Source organism: Prorops nasuta, unplaced genomic scaffold (genome assembly GCF_024137725.1).
Source record: "Prorops nasuta isolate Cenicafe-Biocafe unplaced genomic scaffold, Cenicafe_Pnas_1.2 PNAS00007, whole genome shotgun sequence".
NCBI lineage: Eukaryota > Metazoa > Arthropoda > Insecta > Hymenoptera > Bethylidae > Prorops > Prorops nasuta.
Genome location: NW_027116804.1, coordinates 6,581,731 through 6,602,538, shown reverse-complemented (window position 1 = coordinate 6,602,538; position 20,808 = coordinate 6,581,731). Strand labels below are relative to the sequence as shown.

Genomic DNA, 20,808 nt, shown 5'->3' with positions numbered 1-20,808 from the left:
AATGTATTCAAGCTGCTCAATAGTTAAATCCTCCAAACGTAGCACATCTAACATTAACAACGACATAATGAGAACTGATGAGATAATCTGTTTCAAGCCTATAAATAGCTTGCATGATCATAGAGTTTTACAGTTATGGATTTCGTAAAGCAACCACTGCACATTCGTGTCTCCAACGCCGATCGCTTTATTGTCGGTAGGGGTTGTGGAGGAAGGAGTAAACGTCATGGATCCCTACTTCCATCTACAATTCGTATTATAATTTGCGGACCCTCGAATTGCGGTAAAATGAACGTAGTGCTTAGTCTCGTAGAAAGTACTAACGGTGTGAGATTTGAAAATATTTATGTATACTCAAAGTCGCTTCAACAACCCAAGTATCAATACCTTGAACGGTTATTAAAAGGACTAAAAGGTATTGGATATTTTAAATTTTCAAACAATAGCGACGTTGTAAAGGTAACTGAGGCGTTACCCAATTCTATTTTCATATTTGATGATATTGCTAACGATAAGCAGGTTAATATCAGAGACTACTTCTCCATGGGTAGACATTCAAATATTGACTGCTTCTATCTCCGCCAGACTTATGCTAAAATTCCTAAACACATGATTCGTGATAATGCAAATCTTCTCATAATCTTTAAGATAGATGGTACTAATTTAAAACATATTTATAACGATCATGTAAACACGGATATGTCATTTGAAAAATTCAATGAATTGTGTTCAAAGTGCTGGCACCATGATTATGGATTTCTAGTGATCGACAAGGATAGTACAATTCAAAATGGTAGATAACGGAAAGGTTTCGATGAGTATGCTAAGATTAAATAGTATACCGTTTGCTTAAGATTTTTCAGTTTAGAGCTAAGTGTCCATCAAAACACACACACATCAAATGAGCGTGGAATAAACCTAGTATAAACGTGGAAATAAAAACGTGGACTGAACCTGGATTGAACGTGGATTGAACATGGATTAAACGTGGTTTGAACGTGGAAACGTAGATTGAACATGGATTGAACGTGGAAACGTAGATTGAACGTGGATTGAACGTTGATTGAACGTGAAAAACATGGAAAGCAGGAAAATGGAAGAATTGATGCTGCTTAAGAAGGTTGCCGCGAAAAGTAAAGTAATTCGTGAAAAATATCGTGCACTCAAATCAGGAAGAGAAATGATGGAAACCAATTTAAATGAAACTTTTAAACCAATTGTTGAGCCATTGAAGAAGCTCACTGAACATAATGAGATGACCTTCGTGTCCCCGAAATATGAGTATAAACAGGAACCGCTACAAAAGACTACTGTAAGCGATAATTCTTTGATTATTCCATCGAAACGTAAAAGGACTTATCTCTCATCAACTCCACAACGTAAATATTTCACAGACAACTCTAGAATTAAAATTCCAACCCCTTCATTTGATGATGATGATGATGAGCAAGGAAATTCACGACTTAATGAAACATTATACCTTTCTCTGGAAGAGGATGAGGATGAGGAGGAGAAGGAGGAGGGAGTGAAAGTGGAAGAGGATGCTAATGATTTAGCAATACCATCACCAATGCAAGCAGAAACTCCATCATCGCCATTGCAAAGATCCGTAGATTTAAATAGTTCTTTGTCAGAATATGCACCAATTGGACGTAAATATATACAGATGTTTATGCGTAAAAATAAGGATTTAATTGATGATAATTTTGGAGTTGAACGAGATGCTGGACTTAACCAAATGAGACTTGGAAAATGTTCTTTTAATGTAAATCGTAATAATTTTATTATTATTGATGATGAGTATTATCAGGGTACTATTGGTCTATTTGAATTGATCTTCATGAAAGAGCCACATGATTATACTGAAGATGATTTAAAAACATATAAGAATATTCTTTCTCAAACTAATGTACACAGAGCAGATTACAGTAGCGAGGGAAAGCTTCGTGGGAATAAGGGTCATAAATGGAAGAAAATAATTAGCCCATTATTTCCTCCAAAGAATCTTGTAAAAGGCAGCGGTTATATGTGTGTTAATGATAAACCGGTGAACTATGTACATTGGAATGATCCGAACGAATTAGTTGAACGTTTGAGACTTTTGATAGCATCATCTGCTGCAGGACATACGAATCATCATAATGAGATACAATCAATAATTGAGGAGCTTCATGAAGAGCATATTATCCTATAAAAGAGATTACACTTTCCATAATTTCCCAGTTGATTGTGTTACTCCACAATGTCGATAAATAAATTTGAAGGTATTTCCACTGCCAGTAATGTGAGAAAATATTTCCGCAAACCTGAAGATGAAACATTAAAATTTGATAAACGTATGAATGCATTTAATGCTAAGGGGAATATTATTTCAAATTTAGGATTTGATGCTACTGATGAGAAATTTGCTGTGAATATGCGTGTTCGGCTGGATAATATGAATGCTGTATGTGAGAACCTTAAAAATGAAATACAAGGAAACTGATATTTTACGAAATATTGCGTTAAGACTGGATGAAACCGAGTTAAGGCTGAATGATTTTCAAGTGAAATTGAGTAATTTCATGCAGAAACATGCTGCAGATAATGCAGATTTAAAGAAATATGCATCGATTTTCATGGAGAATCAGACTAAAGAGGATGCTGAATCAAAGAAACATATAATGAAGATAACGCGAAATTAAACAAAAAGTGCTATTTTTCATGGGGAGAATCATGCTAAGGAGAATTCTTCTTGAAATAATTCGACAAAGAGTTTTATTAGGAAAAAGAAACTTTCACTACCATCAGTGCTCGTTGTACCCTTGTAAACCCAACACATACCTGAAGAGTTATGGATAGTGAAGAAAAGAAAAAATTGGTCGAAGAACTGCATGTACCTGCAAGACGGAATTTTCAACGTAGAAGAGTTATAATACGAGGCTTCGATGATCTCTGGCAAGCAGATCTGGTTGATATGAAGAATTATACTGACGGAGGTTACCACTATATTCTCACAGTTATTGATGCATTGTCGAAATTTGGATGGGCAGTAGCACTAAAAACCAAAACTGGCAAGGAAGTGCAGACGCATTTACGAAGATTCTGAAAAGTGGGAGATGTCCCAAAAATTTGCAGACAGATGATGGCAAGGAGTTTTATAATAGTGATTTCAAATCGCTTATAAAAAAACGTAGAATAAATCATTACTCAACATACAGCGTATTGAAAGCTACGATAGTTGAGCGCTGGAATCGCACGCTGAAGACTGAAATGTGGAAACGATTTACGTTGAATGGAAATTTTAAGTGGCGAGGCATACTGAAGCGACTAGTTGAAGACTACAACGCAAGAAAACATCGTACTATAGGAATGTGACCAGTTGATGTGACGCCAGATCATGCTAATATGCTCCTGACTACAGTATACAATAATATAAAGATTGTTGGCCGTGCCAAGTTCAAAGTAGGTGATTTTTTACGAATCAGTAAATACAAGAATGTATTCGCAAAGAGATACACACCAAATTGGACAACTGAAATATTTGAAATTATAAAAGTGCAGAAAACAAATCCTGTTACATATTTACTTAGAGACTCTAGTGGTACTGATATATACGAAGGATTCTACGAATATGAACTTTTAAAAACTGCTAATCCTAATGTATATCTAGTGGAGAAGGTATTACGTAAGAAGGGTGATAAGGTCTTTGTGAAGTGGTTAGGATTCGATAATAAACATAATTCATGGATAAATAAAGATAATATTTTGTAAAAACAATATTTATTAATAAAATTACTCAATTTAAATATAATTAATTCATTCTATAATGACCCCATGGTAGAGTCGATGCAGTTCCGTGCACGATATAACGCTTATCATCGTATTGGCTGAGAGCTACTTTCCGTTGCGTAAATAATAAACATTATGCAATTTTGAGCGAATTAAATTTTGATTGCGGACTTGTACAGTAAAATTTGTTAAACAGTCCTTATAGTCCTCGAAGGTTATGTTTCTAGCAACAACGTAAGTCATAATACCTTTAGCTTTTTTGATAATTTTATTTTGTACTTTAAATGTGTACATTTTTTATCTCAGTCCAATAAACTCTGTCATTATCTGCCCATTATTCTCATCTTTCATCAGCCCAGGGACTTTTTTATTTACTAGAGGTAAATTGTACTGATTGTTGGGAGAATAATCGCTTGTATCGAATCTAGCAAGGTTCTCCCTCATAATAGTGTAAATATCATCACACTCAATGCTGTATATTAGACTATCCGTATCGGTATATAACGCTTTACATTTGCTACCGAACGTAGGAAGCATATAATCATAATGAAAATCATACAAACATGTTTTCGAAATATCAAGAATGCTCATACCTACGTATATAGGCTTATCGAATTTAGCTGCTAATTTTGTTAATTCAATCGTGACCAAATTCTCACTGAATATAGTGCGACTGTGAAAATTAGGCTTAGCAATCATTGCTTCAGCACCATATCTTCCCTCCCACCTACTCACGAGTCTCACATCAACTCTATTTCTAACATTCTCCATAGTCTTACCGAACACCGCATTGTTCATTAATTTGAAAAGATTTTTCTCAAACTCATTTTTAGATGCTGCACGCAAACTAGTGTTCAGAGCGATATATTTACGTAACCAGGTGGACTGCTGAAATCCTAAAACGCGATGAATGTGTTTTAAGACAACACCATTATGCATACATTGCTGTAAAGCACGATAGTGTATAACATAGCGCTCCTTATTTTCTAAAGTTGCAAGTAGCTTCTTCTGACGTGTACCCGGTGGTGCATCACGTACGGGACAAAATGGAAGGTCGGAATGTTTATCGTGAAGCATGCTTGGATACTCTAAGTCAACCTCTAAAATATAACCCTCGGGTGAATCTATCGGTATATTAGAGATATCCAAATTATTAACATTTTCAATCCAGCGAAATCCGTGAGTAGGTAGCGGTTGAGACATTGCCCACCCAAACAATTTGTTTACATCGTAGTACATTAAATACTTAGAAGGTTCCTCGGGATTGTAGTTTTGCATGTACCGATTGTTAGCCTTTTCATAGCGGTGCGAGCATAGGCTTAAACCACCACGTATGTCCCGTTCTACGAAAAGCAGCATTTCTACGTCAGTGAAAAGTTCTAATCTTATTCCTGTATGTTTGAGCATTGCATCCCAAGTGAAGCCTGGGAGTGTATAATAATGAGCAGGATCCAAATTATAATTGTGCATGCAGCTATTACGAAAATTTTCGAAAACGTCAGCCAACAATAGTACATCAGTTTTCAAATAGAGATCGCTATACTCCCCAAGTGTTCGCATTTGAAATTTGGTCCATACCTCCTTAGCGTGATTTTACGCACCCTCACTAATATCACTATCGGATAATCTATTATAGAATATCTCGCGTGGAGGTTGTAACGGGACAGATCCACAAGAGGCCTGTCACGTTAAGAACTTTGAATTTTCGCGCCTAGAGCGCTACTGGTCAAGCCGCGGGAGCCTATATGCCGATCGCAGCGCCGTCGCGAGCTCGCGGCGAGGCCAACACTGCCTGTTAGAGTGTCGATATGACAAGACGCCAGAAAATCGAGTTAAGAAAAGGCGTGCGCTAAAGCTGAATAGAAAAGGTCGAGCGGCGAATATCCAGAGAGGAAAAGCGCTAGAATAAAGGGCGTGCGCTAAGTTGAATAGAAAAGGTCGAGCGGCGAATCTCCTAAGAGGAAAAGTACTAGGAGAAAAGGCGAAGCCAAGGACCAGAATTGCCTGGTAGCGATTAAGGTAGGCGATCAAATTATTAGCGCGAATCTGTCTCTTGCCCGGTGTGTGTTACTGCCGGGAAGAGACCCGTAACTTTAAGAAGTGCGGTCCCGACGCGAACGGGAACAAAAATTTCGGTTAGCTTAGGGTTCGGCACTCGGGCGACCCAGAGAGGTTAGAGTCACGGGAAAGCCGGAAAAGCGTCGGAAAGTGCTCTGCGCCAGTGGAAGGCCATTCGGGTGGCCCACGGCGGGCCTGGCGCCCTAACAAAAAGAAATAAAAAATTATACCGAATGCGGCGAGAGCACAAATAGCATCACCGATAAGAAATAGAATTGTAAAAATGAAATTTTGAAGTATTTTTATGAGTTTTCGAAAATCGATGGCCTATTGTGTAGATTTCCCGTACAAACGGTCGGGAGAGGCCCTGGCAGCAGAAGCCAGTGTAAATAGATAATCGTTTAAACTTTTGAATGTAAGCACACAACAAGAGAAATAGAAGTACAATTTTGTTTTTTTTTTTCACTAAAAATATCAGAGTGCTTAATTATTTTCAGAGATACCTCTCCCCGAATCGGTGCGTTATAAATGGCGCCCAACGTGGGGCGATCGTGTCGAACCACGGGAAATGGAAAAGCTAGCCGATAGCGAGTAAAATAAGTTGCGAGCGTAGTAATAGGCATGGAAAATAGGACAATTTTATTTTGAATGTTTTTCAGGAATAAGTGCCTAAAAATAAAAATTAAAAGAAGCAATTAACTAGCGGAAAGGATTTTGACCGCTAGTTAGTTGAATATTTCGACCGGAGAGAGGCACTCCGGCGAGCCTGGACGCGGCGGTAGCGCGCGCCAGAGTTGACGTTTTTTTTTTCGCGCGGCACAGTCGGCCGAGCGTAACGACGTCAACAACGGTTTGACTTAGAGCAATTCTAAGATCAAAAATGAAATTTTAAGCGGATGTATTATTCCGAAATAATAGTGCCGTCCTTTTCCATGCCTATAGGTAATAGTATGTACATAAAGATGTCGTATTGTATTACTCGAAAAATTTCAGCGAAGAATATATGTGTGTACATATGTGTGTAGAGGCTCCTTCCTTTGAATAGTGCTGCCTGCGGCGCACATTCGGAAACATATTTAATGCTGCAAATTGCGCATTTAAATTACGGAATCGGAGCGGGCAACCCACAAGCTTAGAAATTCGAAAAATAACCGATCAAAATTTCGAGACTTGAGATTTTTCACCGAACATGGCACAGGCCAGCGGCAGAGCCTCGAGGAGACGCACTGAGGTTGTTTGTAGTTTTCGTGGAGTTTATTGGTGGAAATAACTTTGAAATAGTAACTGAGGGATATCCGGACCTATAAGCATCGGTCGGAGAGAAATTTTGAGTCCCCCTCATAACCTCTAACATACTACACACATATATTCATGAAATAAAGTGAAGTAACGCCTTTAGCGTAGCGGCGTACTTTTCGGTGCGGTCCTTTAATCCAGGCGAGCGCCTAATTTGTAAATTAACCCTGGATTATAGGATTAGTAATAAGCAGTATTGAAAAAATTTTTTTTTTTTTTTGTTTATTCTTGTAAATAGGAATTAGAGAGGCAAGGTGAACTCTCTCAGCGTTATTTTGTAGTATCGATTATGTATTTGAGAAATTAGTAAATCCAGCCAAAAAGGCTAATGCTTATGTGCCCCACTCCTCTCCCATTGTAAATATAGGTCATTTAAGTAGACTTCAAGGTTAAGAAGACTCGAAGGGCCTGAATCGGCATTAATTGTCGTGGGATTGGAGCTCGTCGCCGTCGCTAACAAGAAAAGAAGATTTAAGGACGATGGGCAAAGGAAACAAGTCCAGAAGTCGCGAGGAACGTGCCCAGGTACGGGAAGAACGGAAAGTCTCCTGGGAGTTCATCAGGAAGCAAATTAGCCAGCTCTCCCCGTCGGAATTAAAGGAAATATTGGAATCGGAAGGACTCAACACCGACTCTGCCATCTCGGTCTTGCAAGATAGATTGCTGCGCTATCGGGTGAGGCAAATGGATGGGCCTGAGGCAGCAAGGTGGGATATCACCTGGGATCAGGCCAGGGAAATGGCTACACTGCCAAGCAGTGAGATAAGAGGCAGTGACATAGAGGCTAATGACACTGATAATGCCTATTCAGTGTCAACGGCTGTCACTGTTGTAATACCAACAACAGTGACAAACTCTATTATCACAATGGTCACGGCAACGACTACTGCCACGACTCTAACCACCTCGATCAGCCTACCCATTCCATCGACATATGCACCAAGGCCAACAGTGAACACAGCCTATGACTTGTGGCAAGATCCATTGCCCGCCACAACTACGATGCCTTCTCCAATTATCCGGAATCCAGCAATAACGAGTGCGAACGAGAATATCAGGACTTCCTCCAACTATCTGCAAGCTCCTATAGGGACAAGGCCTAGGGTCATGCTCACTAGCAGCCACCAGTCAGCTCGGCCTGAAGAAGAGTCCGAGACTGACCAACGCGAAGCAGCCAGAAAGGGCTTAGACCTTTTCCAGAAGCTATCGCTAAGAGCTAGCGAGAAGAAAAGGCGGGAGAAACAGAACGATGGCCGGAATGGATCAAAGGGATCTCCTTACGGTAAGAGGCAGTTTCTAAGCCTGAAAAGTCCTCAAAGAGAAGAGACGGAAATTCTTCAGAAGGCAGTGGCGACAGCGAGGACGCAGATCACTCCCCAGATGACTCCAGTTCGGACTCCGATAGCGAGCAGGAATCGAATGGTTCAGAGAGCTCCGACGAGTCAGACGATGACCGATCAAAAAGGCACTCGTCAATCAGTAAGAAGAAACGAAGACGAGCCACCTTAGGGGGAAACAAAGCAGTGGATGCCTTAACGAAATGGCGAATCTCTTATGCAAACGAAAAAAGCGAGAGTGCTGACTCGTTTTTAGAGAGGGTTGAGCGATGCTGCCGAGGATCGGGCCTAAAACAAAGTGCCATCCTCGAGGCCTTACCTGTGGTACTGACAGGGGAGACAGAGAAGTGGTATCGCCTTGACGGAAAATTCTGCAAGACTTGGAAAGAATTTGAAGTCGAGTTTCGCCGACGATTCAAGACCAAAGATTCTCGCCGGAGAATCAAAGAACAAGCTAAGAATCGACTACAAGGCGAAAATGAGCCTATGGTGGAGTTCATCGAAAATATGAGAACTATATTTTCGTATCTGGATCCACCCATGTCGGAGGCTCGGCAATTAGATGTGGTGTACCTAAACTTACGTCTTTGGTACACACATCGATTCCTCAGAAGCCATTTCTCCTCGCACCAAAAATTAAGGAAGCTCGGAGAGGAAATTTAATTACTCAGAAGGCAGGAAAAGCTGCGTAAAGGCCAAACTATCCCAGGGACCTTGCCAGTGCCTGCAGCGGTCTACATTGGCAGCCGCAGGAACCAGGAGAAATGTGCAGCAATCGGAGACGAAGAAACAACACAAGCGCCATCTCCAACAGGCCAGAAACCAGGGCAAAAGAAGCCTAACTGGAAGGCCAGAGGCCGGGGAGCGCCTAACTCAGCCAAGTCCGAGCACAAGACAGTGGGTGCAATAGCACCAGAGAATGAACCGGTGAATGTTGAGCAAAATCCAGATGCTCCTCCACAGAGAAATCACTCTGCCAGCTCAGTCAATTACCAGAGAAAAGCGGAACAGATCCGTAGAAATAAGAGTGTCTACCCTTGCCATAACTGTCGTCAATTGGGACACTGGATGGCGGAATGCCCATTCCCGAAGCCTCCACCGTCGGCAGTCAAGGCAGATGCCTCCAAAGCCCCGACCAATGCACCGGGAAACGAGACGAGAGGCCAGTGAAACGGGTCGACACTGCCTCTAAGATGGATCAACTGACCCTCCAACCAGAAGAAAGTAGACAGCGTTCAGAAGAGAGGAAACTCATAGCTATCTCTGCGACTGTTGTTCATCCGGATGTAAGGCCCAGGAAGAAAGAAGAGCTCGATGTTCGAGCATGCCTAGGCATCTGTCTGGATGGTTCTAATGTCTTCGGCCTCATAGATACGGGGTCCGAACGGACATATATAGGCGGGGCTTTGGCCTTGAAGTTTGCTTCTGAAAGCAGCCAGGAGGGAAAGTTTGAAGTAAAAATGGCAAATGGCCAATATACTCCAGCAGTCAGCAAAGCGGCACTGGACTGGACCATCGATGAGGCCACAGAAGAATTAGAGGTTTATCTAGCGCCTAGATTGACAATGGAAGTCATCCTAGGCATGGATTTCAGCAAGAAGTTTGGGTTAGCGATCGACACTGCAACGGAAACTTGGCAGCGGGGAGAAGGATTCAGCAACCCGTACTTGCGGTATCGAGGCCCAGCTCAGCCTGCGAGCGAGGACGTGAGCGTATTGGCCAGAGTAGCTAACACCAAGCCATCACCAAGGGAAATGGCAAATAGCAAGGATAATCGACCGTATATATGGATATTCCTTCTAGGCAGAGGAATTAAAGCCTTATTGGATACTGGCACTGTTCGGTCGTACCTTGGCGAAAGAACTATCCCCATCCTGGCAGGGGACATAGACAGAACTGCGACAGGAGAGATCCGACTAGGTGATGGAAGCCTAAGTCCGACGATAGGCGAAGTCTACCTGGAAATGGAAATAGGGGACTTCAAGAAGAAGCTGCGAATGCGAGTCGCGCCCAGCCTGGACTACGACTGCATATTGGGCATGGACTTCATAAAGGCCTTCGAGCTGAAGATCGACCTAGCTAATTCGATCTGGCGAGCGAGAAAGGCCACTGGCATACCTTTGCAGGAGAAGCAGCGCAAGCTCCTCAGAGGCTACGGAATCCTGCCTGCGCAGCATTAGAAAGCTTATCGGACTGGCAGGCGTCTATAGTTGAAAGGTTTAGACTAAAGCATTTTAAACCTGTGTCGGACACTCCAGGAATCACCGAATTAGTAACTCACCGGATTGACGTACAAGGAAACGCGCCCATCAGGCAGCGCGCCAGGCGAATATCTCCTCGGATGTACGAGATAGCTCATCACGAAGTGGACAAGATGCGAGCAGCGGGGATTATTGAAAGATCAGAAAGTGCATGGGCTAGTTGCCCCGTAATAGTACCAAAACCAAATGGCAAACATCGTTTCTGTATTGATTACAGAGCGGTTAATGAAGTCACCAGGAAAGATGCCTATCCCTTGCCTCACATGGAGGCTATACTAGACAAGCTGCGTTCCGCTAAATATATCTCGACACTCGACTTAAGCCAGGCATACTTCCAATTCGTCCTAGAAGAAACCAGCAAAGAAATAATAGCTTTCATAGTACCAGGCAAAGGATTGTTCCAGTTTCGAAGAATGCCTTATGGGCTCACCAACGCTCCTGCCACGTTCCAGAGGCTAATGGATCGATTGATAAGACCAGAGCTAGAGCCTAATGTCTTCGCTTATTTGCACGATCTGATAATTGTAACTTCGACCTTCGAGGAACATATGCGTTGGCTGGAACGGGTGGTCAACATCATAGAAAAGGCGAACCTCGAAATAAATTGGGAGAAGAGCAAATTGTGTAGAGCAGAAGTCACTTTCCTGGGCTATGTTGTGAACCAAGAAGGCTTATCGCCTGACAAAGAAAAGTTGAAGCCTATCGTCGAGTACCCTCCACCCGAAAACTTGAAGCAGCTTAGAAGATTTCTGTGAATGATAGGCTGGTATGCCAAATTTTTGCCTGAATTAGCGAATGACAAGATTCCCCTGGTGGAGCTACTCAAGAAGAACGTTAAATGGCAATGGGGTGAGGCACAACAGTTAGCCTTTGCCAAGCTAAAGCAAGCTCTCTGTACCGCCCCAGTCCTAGCAAGAGCGGACTTTACGAAGCCATTTATGATACAAACTGACGCCAGCGATTTCGCAATTGGGGCTGTGTTAGTCCAGGAGATAGAAGGAGAAGAGCACCCCATCGTATATGTGAATCGCGTCCTAACAGCAGCTGAACGAAAATATGCTACAACAGAGAAAGAATGTTTGGCAGTAGTATGGGCCATTAAGAAGCTGCGCCCATACATAGAAGGCTATGCATTTACAGTTGTGACTGACCACAGCAGCCTAAGGTGGTTAAACAACTTAAAGGATCCGTCAGGGAGATTGGCTCGGTGGGCTCTATCACTGCAGGCTTGTGATTACAAGATTGTCCACCGAAAAGGAGCCCTACATCATGTGCCCGATGCGCTGTCAAGAGCTATGGAGTCTACCATTCTAGCAGAGAAGAAGTTAGAAAATGCGGTAGCGGCTATGTCAGAGCATCCGGAGGAGTGGTACCAGCGCCGACTGGTCAACATCCAGAAGCACCCCAAGATGTTCCCTGATTGGAAGGTGGAGGAGGGCAGAATCTATTGCCATAAGCCCGACCTCACGCATGAAATGCTAGGCCATGATGATAATGCCTGGAAGTTGGTGTTACCGAAGAAACAGCAGAAAGAAGCTATCGAGGAGGCCCATGCTGCACCTTCCTCAGGCCATCTTGGTGACTCTAAGACGTATAAGCGCCTATTAGTCCAATACTATTGGCCTGGCATGCACCGAGACGTTGCGTCCTATATTCGAGCGTGTAGACCTTGTCAGCAAAATAAGACAAGTCAACAGGCACCCCTAGGGCTTATGGAAGGCCGTATAGCAGAAAAACCTTGGACAGTAGTCGCCGCCGATGTGATGGGACCGTTACCAGCTAGCAAGAATGGATTTCGGTACATCGTTGTCTTTTTAGACAATTTTAGCAGATGGATAGAGTTAAAGCCTCTACGAAATGCTAACGGGGCTGCTATCACCAAGGCTTTCGAAGAACTTGTAGTCTACAGGTGGGGAGCACCTGAGTTTATGCTGACGGACAACGGAACAGAATTCATCAACAAGCATCTAGGCAGCTTCCTAAGAGAGCACGGGATACGACATTACACCACGCCGCCTTACCATCCTCAGGCCAACCCAGTGGAACGTGTCAACCGTGTGGTCAAAGGGATGATTTCGGCCTACATTGGACTCAATCACCGTACCTGGGACGTCCACCTCAACGAATTCCGTTTTTCTGTCAACACTGCACACCATGTAGCGACTGGTGAGACTCCGGCGTTCCTGAACTTCGGCAGAAATCCTGAGTGCGTGCGTAGCGTGCGTAGGCAAATGGAAGAGCCTAAACTCTTGCGGAAGACTGATCCGACTGCGTGGATCGACCAAGTCTCACGATTGCGTAGGTTAAGCGACCTGGTGCAGACGCACATTGAGCGAGCGAGTGCGAAACAGGCGAAATATTATAACCGAGGTCGGAGAACGGTCAAGTTTGAGCCTGGTGACCTGGTTTGGCGGCGTAATCATGTATTGTCGTCCGCCGCAGATGGATTCGCTGCTAGGTTAGCCCCCACCTATGTAGGGCCGTTCTCGATTTCCAAGGTTGTATCTGCGACTATATACGAGCTGGAGGATGATAGCGGTAGAAGTCATCCAAAAGTTCACGTATCGGACCTCAAACCATTCCGGGCAGTGGTTATGGGCGACGACGGGGAAGGACAAACGACAGAGAGGCAGATGACTATACCCTCACCCTGTCCTAAGTCTCCACAGCCCTCCATCCTTAGTCCAAGGGGGGAGGCCCCAAAGAAGCCTATCGACCCTGGAAATGGCCCCGTCATTCCTCCTACTGACCTTGCCCAAGTATGGAAGATACGTTTGAGGCCTCGAAAGCGCGATTGAACTCTGCCTTACCTTATTTTTGTTTTTTTTTTGTGTTGTTGCTGAGCTTCTTGGGCCTGACTAGACAGTAATGGACTCCTTCCCTTGATTTCCAGGCCATGAATATCCGATCAAGGGCCTTCGCTAGAGGAGGATACCGGGTTTCCGTGCGCGACATCCGTTGTAGGATTAGATCCCACACCCTCCCTCTAGGGGAGGATTTCTGCGCCGGAGTTGAATAGGGAGCCCCAGAGAATATTTGCGTGGGCCGACGCTCCCAAGAGGATTCCCCCCGCCGGGACCGGGCTTCCACCGAAGCCACTTCTGCAATGGAAGTGTTCGGGCTTGAAAGGCCCCAACCCCGCAGCACCAGGCCTCAACGAGACGACTCGCAGGGCAAAGCACGCGCCTGGGAAATGGGCCCCAAGCCGTTTATCCAATGCTGGGCCTGTAACCAGTACGGCCACCGCACCTCTAATTGCCCCGCACCCACTCTCGAAAAATATTGTCAGCGCTGTAGGTGGGCCTACGAAGAGGAGCCCACGTGTCTAAGGTGTGGCCCAAAATACTGGGCCAAGCGAGGCTTGCCCATGCCCCCACGACCCCGGACCCTAGATTGGACCAAGGCCCTCAAGATTCCTGAGGGGTATGAACGACGCGTTCCGGGGGGGGGGGCGCCGCGCTGAGTCCCACCGGGAAGAGTGGTGGAGGCGCAATGGCCCCCGAGTCTTAGCCGAAAAGGCCCAACGGATGAATGAGCTGCGTCGGCCTTTTGACCAGCCCTAATAGGCCTAATGGCCACGGCCCGCTCCGTCCGGAAACCATTAGTTTTTTTTTGTTTTGTATGTTATAATAATTATCTCTCTGTAAGCAATACCCGAGAAGAAGCCGGGGGACCCTGTTCAATTCCGTGATATTACTTTTCTTTTTGGATTGGCCGTTGTACGTTGTTTTGTCCCCCCGCGACTAATCAGGTTGCCTAACCAAGTTCCCCTAATAAATCTATATTCCTACTAACATGTTAGCCCACTTCTTTCCCTCACCCTCTCTGTTCCGGGGTATCGTCAAAGGGGGGAGGATTGTAACGGGACAGATCCACAAGAGGCCTGTCACGTTAAGAACTTTGAATTTTCGCGCCTAGAGCGCTACTGGTCAAGCCGCGGGAGCCTACATGCCGATCGCAGCGCCGTCGCAAGCTCGCGGCGAGGCCAACACTGCCTGTTAGAGTGTCGATAAGACAAGACGCCAGAAAATCGAGTTAAGAAAAGGCGTGCGCTAAAGCTGAATAGAAAAGGTCGAGCGGCGAATATCCAGAGAGGAAAAGCGCTAGAAGAAAGGGCGTGCGCTAAGTTGAAGAGAAAAGGTCGAGCGGCGAATCTCCTAAGAGGAAAAGTACTAGGAGAAAAGGCGAAGCCAAGGACCAGAGTTGCCTGGTAGCGATTAAGGTAGGCGATCAAATTATTAGCGCGAATCTGTCTCTTGCCCGGTGTGTGTTACTGCCGGGAAGAGACCCGTAACTTTAAGAAGTGCGGTCCCGACGCGAACGGGAACAAAAATTTCGGCTAGCTTAGGGTTCGGCACTCGGGCGACCCAAAGAGGTTAGAGTCACGGGAAAGCCGGAAAAGCGTCGGAAAGTGCTCTGCGCCAGTGGAAGGCCATTCGGGTGGCCCACGGCGGGCCTGGCGCCCTAACAAAAAGAAATCAAAAATTATACCGAATGCGGCGAGAGCACAAGTAGCATCACCGATAAGAAATAGAATTGTAAAAATGAAATTTTGAAGTATTTTTATGAGTTTTCGCAAATCGATGGCCTATTGTGTAGATTTCCCGTACAAACGGTCGGGAGAGGCCATGGCAGCAGAAGCCAGTGTAAATAGATAATCGTTTAAACTTTTGAATGTAAGCACACAACAAGAGAAATAGAAGTACAATTTTGTTTTTTTTTTTTCACTAAAAATATCAGAGTGCTTAATTATTTTCAGAGATACCTCTCCCCGAATCGGTGCGTTATAAGGTAAAGCAATTTCTTCCAAACGGTTCAGACTATCTATGTAATCGTAAGGAAAAATACCTTTCCCTGTCAGAAGGTTAAATTGTTCTATGTTTAAATATGAGAATTCTGACTCTAAATTTTTTAACTGTGATCTCGTTAAATATAAACTCAATTTGTCTAAACTAGATGCCATAAATTTGAAAGAATCGATAAACCTTAGTTGTATATTATATTTACGGATGAATTTAGTGAATGAAATATACTTCTCCTTATGTACAGGTGACAAGTGTACTGAACCTTCATACAAGTTAGCGATTGTACCGAAAATAAAATGTGCATCATAACCTGATAAATTATGAAAAATTACTGGTATTACATGTGAATCTTTAAAGTTTAAATTATAATTATTATGAGCAGGTCCCCTATATTTACCAGTTAAATGATCATGATCGCGAACACCTATTTGATCTGGAAGAAACGGCTTTTTAGATATATGACAGTTGGGTTCAGTATAATGCCTTGAAATTTCACTAATACTTAGTTTATGCATAGGTATTACTGTTTTCAGTTTTTCATTCGCTATACTAGCGATTTTATCAAGCTCATGTCCAAACCATTCAATACAATCAAGTCCTCGATATGATTTATAATTAGAAAGCGTTGAATCACGAACGCTTTTAAAATAATAACCTATACTAAAATGTATGTGTTTTTGATAAATACCAATATCGTCATCCGTTTGCTCAACTTTTTCAAGCAAGCTTTCAATGTCAGCGTATATGACAAATGGCACCCTCTCACTGTTCTTCATGTTATTGAAGGAAACCCAACGGTCCTTGTCAGGTAGCACAATTCGGATGTTTTTATTGAGTTGCGCACAATCACGTTCATGCGATGTTAGTTTCTCATCATTGTGGAAATAGTGTAAGCAACTATAGAAGGGAAAAAGTAATATTAGAATATAGAAGCAGTAATTATATATATATATATAGACAGTAAAACATACCGATCACAAATAAGATGAGAGCCTTTTCCTTTAGTAAGCTGTCCATTTAGCAGTCTGGAAAGGTTCCTCATGCATATAAATTGTGCTGCTGCTCCTTGATGCTCGAGAAGAAAAAGAAGATTAGCGTGTCTGGTCCTCTTGCATTTTGTTAATTGTAGAGGTGCTATGATTGTATTCTCATTCGCTTCAGTCTCTTCCACCATAGTAAAAATATTAATAGAGACATCAATATCTTCCTCAAATTTCGGAATCTTTTTTAATGTAGTTGGAAACGTTATACTTCTAACGTCGAAAATAGTTGTAAAATGAGGATATGAAGATTTTCGTTGAGGATGAGTATTCGGTTTTGCCGGATAGAGTGCAGCCGTTACAGCCCATGCAAAACATGTATTATCATCACTGTGTATGTTTATCACAGCCTGGTTATTCTTAATAGATTCTGGAAGCTCGATTGCACAACCTATATGCAGCGGGTTATAATAATTTATATTTATAATTAAATTCAGAATTTTTTCCAACGCCCATCCACTATCACGCTCTTGAAACTCACTGAATTCTTTTAGAATTTTGTCAATTATATTTGTATTGTACCAATCACTAAAACTATCAGTTTTGTATAAAACTGCATTGCGGGTAGAGATTTGTTTAATATCACTTATCTCTTTACAAATAAATTGTCAGTTAAAGATGAAATTTATCTTAACACTTTACCGACCGGTAGCGGTTCGAACATACTATGCCCTTTCACCGCCCGCTCAGCCGCAGATCGTCCGAGACACCGGCTCGGTTTCGGTCTAGAATGACGCGCGGGAATATATGCGCTTTTCTTAAACTCTGGTAAAATTGACCGCTTCGTGTTATTGTAGGGTAACGAAATTTAATAAAATCTTTTACTTTAATTATATTAGTGTTAAACAATATTTATTTTATATATTACAATCGTTTTCAGTTTATTATTTACATAAAATATACCATAATCCATATAACAATATTTGTTGAAAAAAGAAGTTGTTTAATATTTTTTTAAACTATGATAGCGCTCGAAACAGTCACCTTTGTGTAGTGGGACGTTGCAGTATTTACAAGCGAAACCTGTTCTGCTTAGCTTTTTTTTACTTGCACAAACTCTGCATTGTTGTAGGGGTTTTTTACATTTACCGCTGGTCACTATATTTATTAGTTTGTTTTTCGAAATTTGCCAGTCTTCCGGGATAATCAAATCGGGATGTGGTTCTTGAGGTTGTGGATTCGGAATTAGGTAGATCCGTACCTTGTTCTTCAGTTTCGCAATCTTCTATCAATGAAAGTGCCGCTTTGTGCAGAAAATTTTTATATGTAATTTTCTTTCCGTTCAGAGTTGTATATACTCTAAAGGAGTTAAAAAGTGCACAATTAATGAAGAACATTACGACACGTTTCGTCCATTTTTTTGTTTTCCTAAAAATAGAGTAATAGGACAGATATTGATCTGCGCGATCCACGCCCTTCATATATTTATTATAATCTATTATTGAGATAGGTTTCTGTATGCGGCAATCTGATGTCCTGCTTCGGTTTCTAGATTCCGCCATTTGTGCAGAATGTATTGTCGATATAATGTTTACATTTCTTTTGCCATTATTCCATACTTGTAATAAAATATGGCCATTTCTAAGAAATTTATGTTGGCCTCTTGAAAGCTTGACCGTTTGAAGAATTTCAGGAAGACCTCTGTTCTTTCGAATCGTCCCGCACACTCGCAATTTATTTTTTAAAAACATTTTCGCTATGGTGACACTATTATAATAATTATCCTGATATGTATGGTGCCACATGTTCTTATACTGTCCAATGACCGATAATACTGTCTTTTCTAATTTTTTTCCATCAGCAGCATACACACAAAAGTTGGATACGTATCCCGTACGAGCTTCAGACAGTACTCTAACCAGTATTCCGTATTTTGTAATTTTTGCCGGATTATATGTTTTAATCGACAGTCTACCTCTCCACGGAATTATACATTCATCTAGAGACAATTGTTGATCTGGTTTATATACGTTGTTAAATTTTTCCTTGAAATAATCAATGACAGGCTGGACCTTCACCAGCCTATGCGAATTGGGAGAAATATCGTTGTTATTACAAAAATGCCAGCTTTGCATTATTTGTAAAAATCTGTTCCTGCTCATAACCTTCGAGAAGAACGGCGTTTCTATAGATGGGTCTGTAGACCAATAATCGTAGAGAACGTCCTTCTTTACTTGTCCCATAAGAATGATCAGGCCCAAAAATTTCTTCATTTCAGTCACCGTGACGTCTTTCCATTTTTTCGTTTTTGATGTAATTTTATATTTTTCCACAATTTGATAATGATATCTATTAGACTCCCTCACGAAGTGCTCAATCAGGTCACTTCCAATGAATAAATTTACAATATCCATTACGCTTTCGGAGGAACTTGGCATAATTTTTACGCCAGAGCTGCCTTCGAATGGTTCCAAAATTATACTCCTGTCGTTCGTTGACCATGTATCGTTATTGTCTTCAACATTATTGTTCATGTCCTGGTCTTCCGAATCAGTGTATATTAGCGGTACAGGACGTCGCTTTCGAATGACTATATCACTGCTATCACTTTCGTCATCACTAATTGCTGAACGGCAGTCAAGACAATCTGACAGGTTGTCGAGATAAAACTCACCGAGACTATCTTTTCGATTCATTTCTAAGGGCTAAAAAGCTTAGAAAAAAGCACCGATTATTTGAATAACGAATTCGAAATGCTTGCTGCTTGCTACTTGTCAATCTGACCTAACTGAATCTAACAGAAAGATGAAAATCGATTAATCGACGACCGGTCGGTAAGCGCTGGGAAGCACGCGTCGAATAATCGACGGCCGGTCGATAAGCGCTGAGAACAAAACGTCGATTAATCGACGGCCGGTCGGTAAAGTGTTAACTGCGTTCACGTTATTAAACACTTTTTCTTTGTAGGTCTGTACTAAGTCTTTTGCAACTGTTAGAAAATCAAGTGGTTCTATATAATTATAATTTACAACCATTTCGCTACATATTCGAGATTTAAATGAAGACTCGAGATCTTTCCAAATAAACTTTCTCACTCCAATTGATTTCTTATTTTTTGCCGCATGCAGAAGTAGACGCTGGATAGTTGTTATTTCAGTCAGGTTTTTGTGTACTGTATCGGGATCTGCAGATCTATTAGCATCTATTAAACTTCGAATATAATCACGACACTTGCGTACCCACTCATGATAATTATGCTGATATCCTAAATCAGGATTCTTGAGAGCATGATTCAAACAATAACTCTTATCCTTAGCTGCTCTAAGTAGAAGACACTGTATTTGTGCAATTTCTGCAAAATTTTTCTGCAGCGTGCCTATAGGTGCGTTGCGATTAGAGATTCTGAGTTTATGAATATATTCACGACACTCGCGTACCCACTCGCGATATTCTTTTTGCGTTTTCAAAACTCTATTTCGTCGAGACATCTTTTGTTCTTTTCTTTGAGAGGACTAAACAGGAACTGAGGAAAAGTGGGTGGGAAACTGAGCTCTCTTCAGATAAAGGATCTCCGAAACACTTCAGGTGGTAAGAGAACATTGAGGACAGGTAACTACATGTTAGAAAATAGATGCAAGCGTTTTTCAGTTATACATATATTCCATTATTTTTGCTCATACATATATTTCATATAATAGACATTTTTTAAGGCACATACACCTTCATGATTCAAACATGCTGGAAGATGTGAATTATGCAAGCTATCTTCTAAATCAAAATCCCCCCACATAAAATTATCTACATTAGTTATTTCTAAATTACAAATATCTCTTAACCAATTTGTTTTTTCAATTCCTTTAACAAAAATCTTATCCTCATCATCATTGATATACTTCCTTATAATATCTTTATATTTATAGTAAGGTGAGTAGCCATCCGCCCAATTTAAGCCGTGATAATTTAGAAAGAACCAGCTAAGAAGAAACATTATATTAAAGAAAAATAATATATATTTTTTCTTTTTCATATACTTACTCTGTCCGCTTTCGCTCCTCTTCACTTAGCCATGAATATGAATAGGGAAGCGAAAATAAAATATGGAACACTTTTTGTTCTTGTACAACAGCAAATTCTTTGATTATAAATGACTTATCCGTCAAACGGGATCCTTGAATATCAACGAACGTTGGTGCCATTATGCCTACGTTTTTTATACTAAAATAATTCTATTTAAATATGCATGTTTCATGAAAATTTCCCCCTCTCTTCAAGCTAATTGTTCTTCATCCCTCCTACTATC

General features: G+C 41.9%; 1 protein-coding gene across 1 annotated transcript; it reads right to left on the bottom strand.

The window, feature by feature from the left end:
• Positions 1-17,653: 17,653 nt before the first annotated feature.
• LOC136775005 (piggyBac transposable element-derived protein 4-like) lies at positions 17,654-19,204 on the bottom strand. The gene has a single exon (XM_066729482.1). The coding sequence runs from the start codon at positions 19,202-19,204 to the stop codon at positions 17,654-17,656; it is 1,551 nt and encodes a 516-aa protein (XP_066585579.1).
• Positions 19,205-20,808: the final 1,604 nt, after the last annotated feature.

Coding starts and splice junctions, on each gene's coding strand:
- LOC136775005 (XM_066729482.1), bottom strand. CDS start 19,204: ATGAATCGAAAAGATAGTCTCGGTGAGTTTTATCTCGACAACCTGTCA.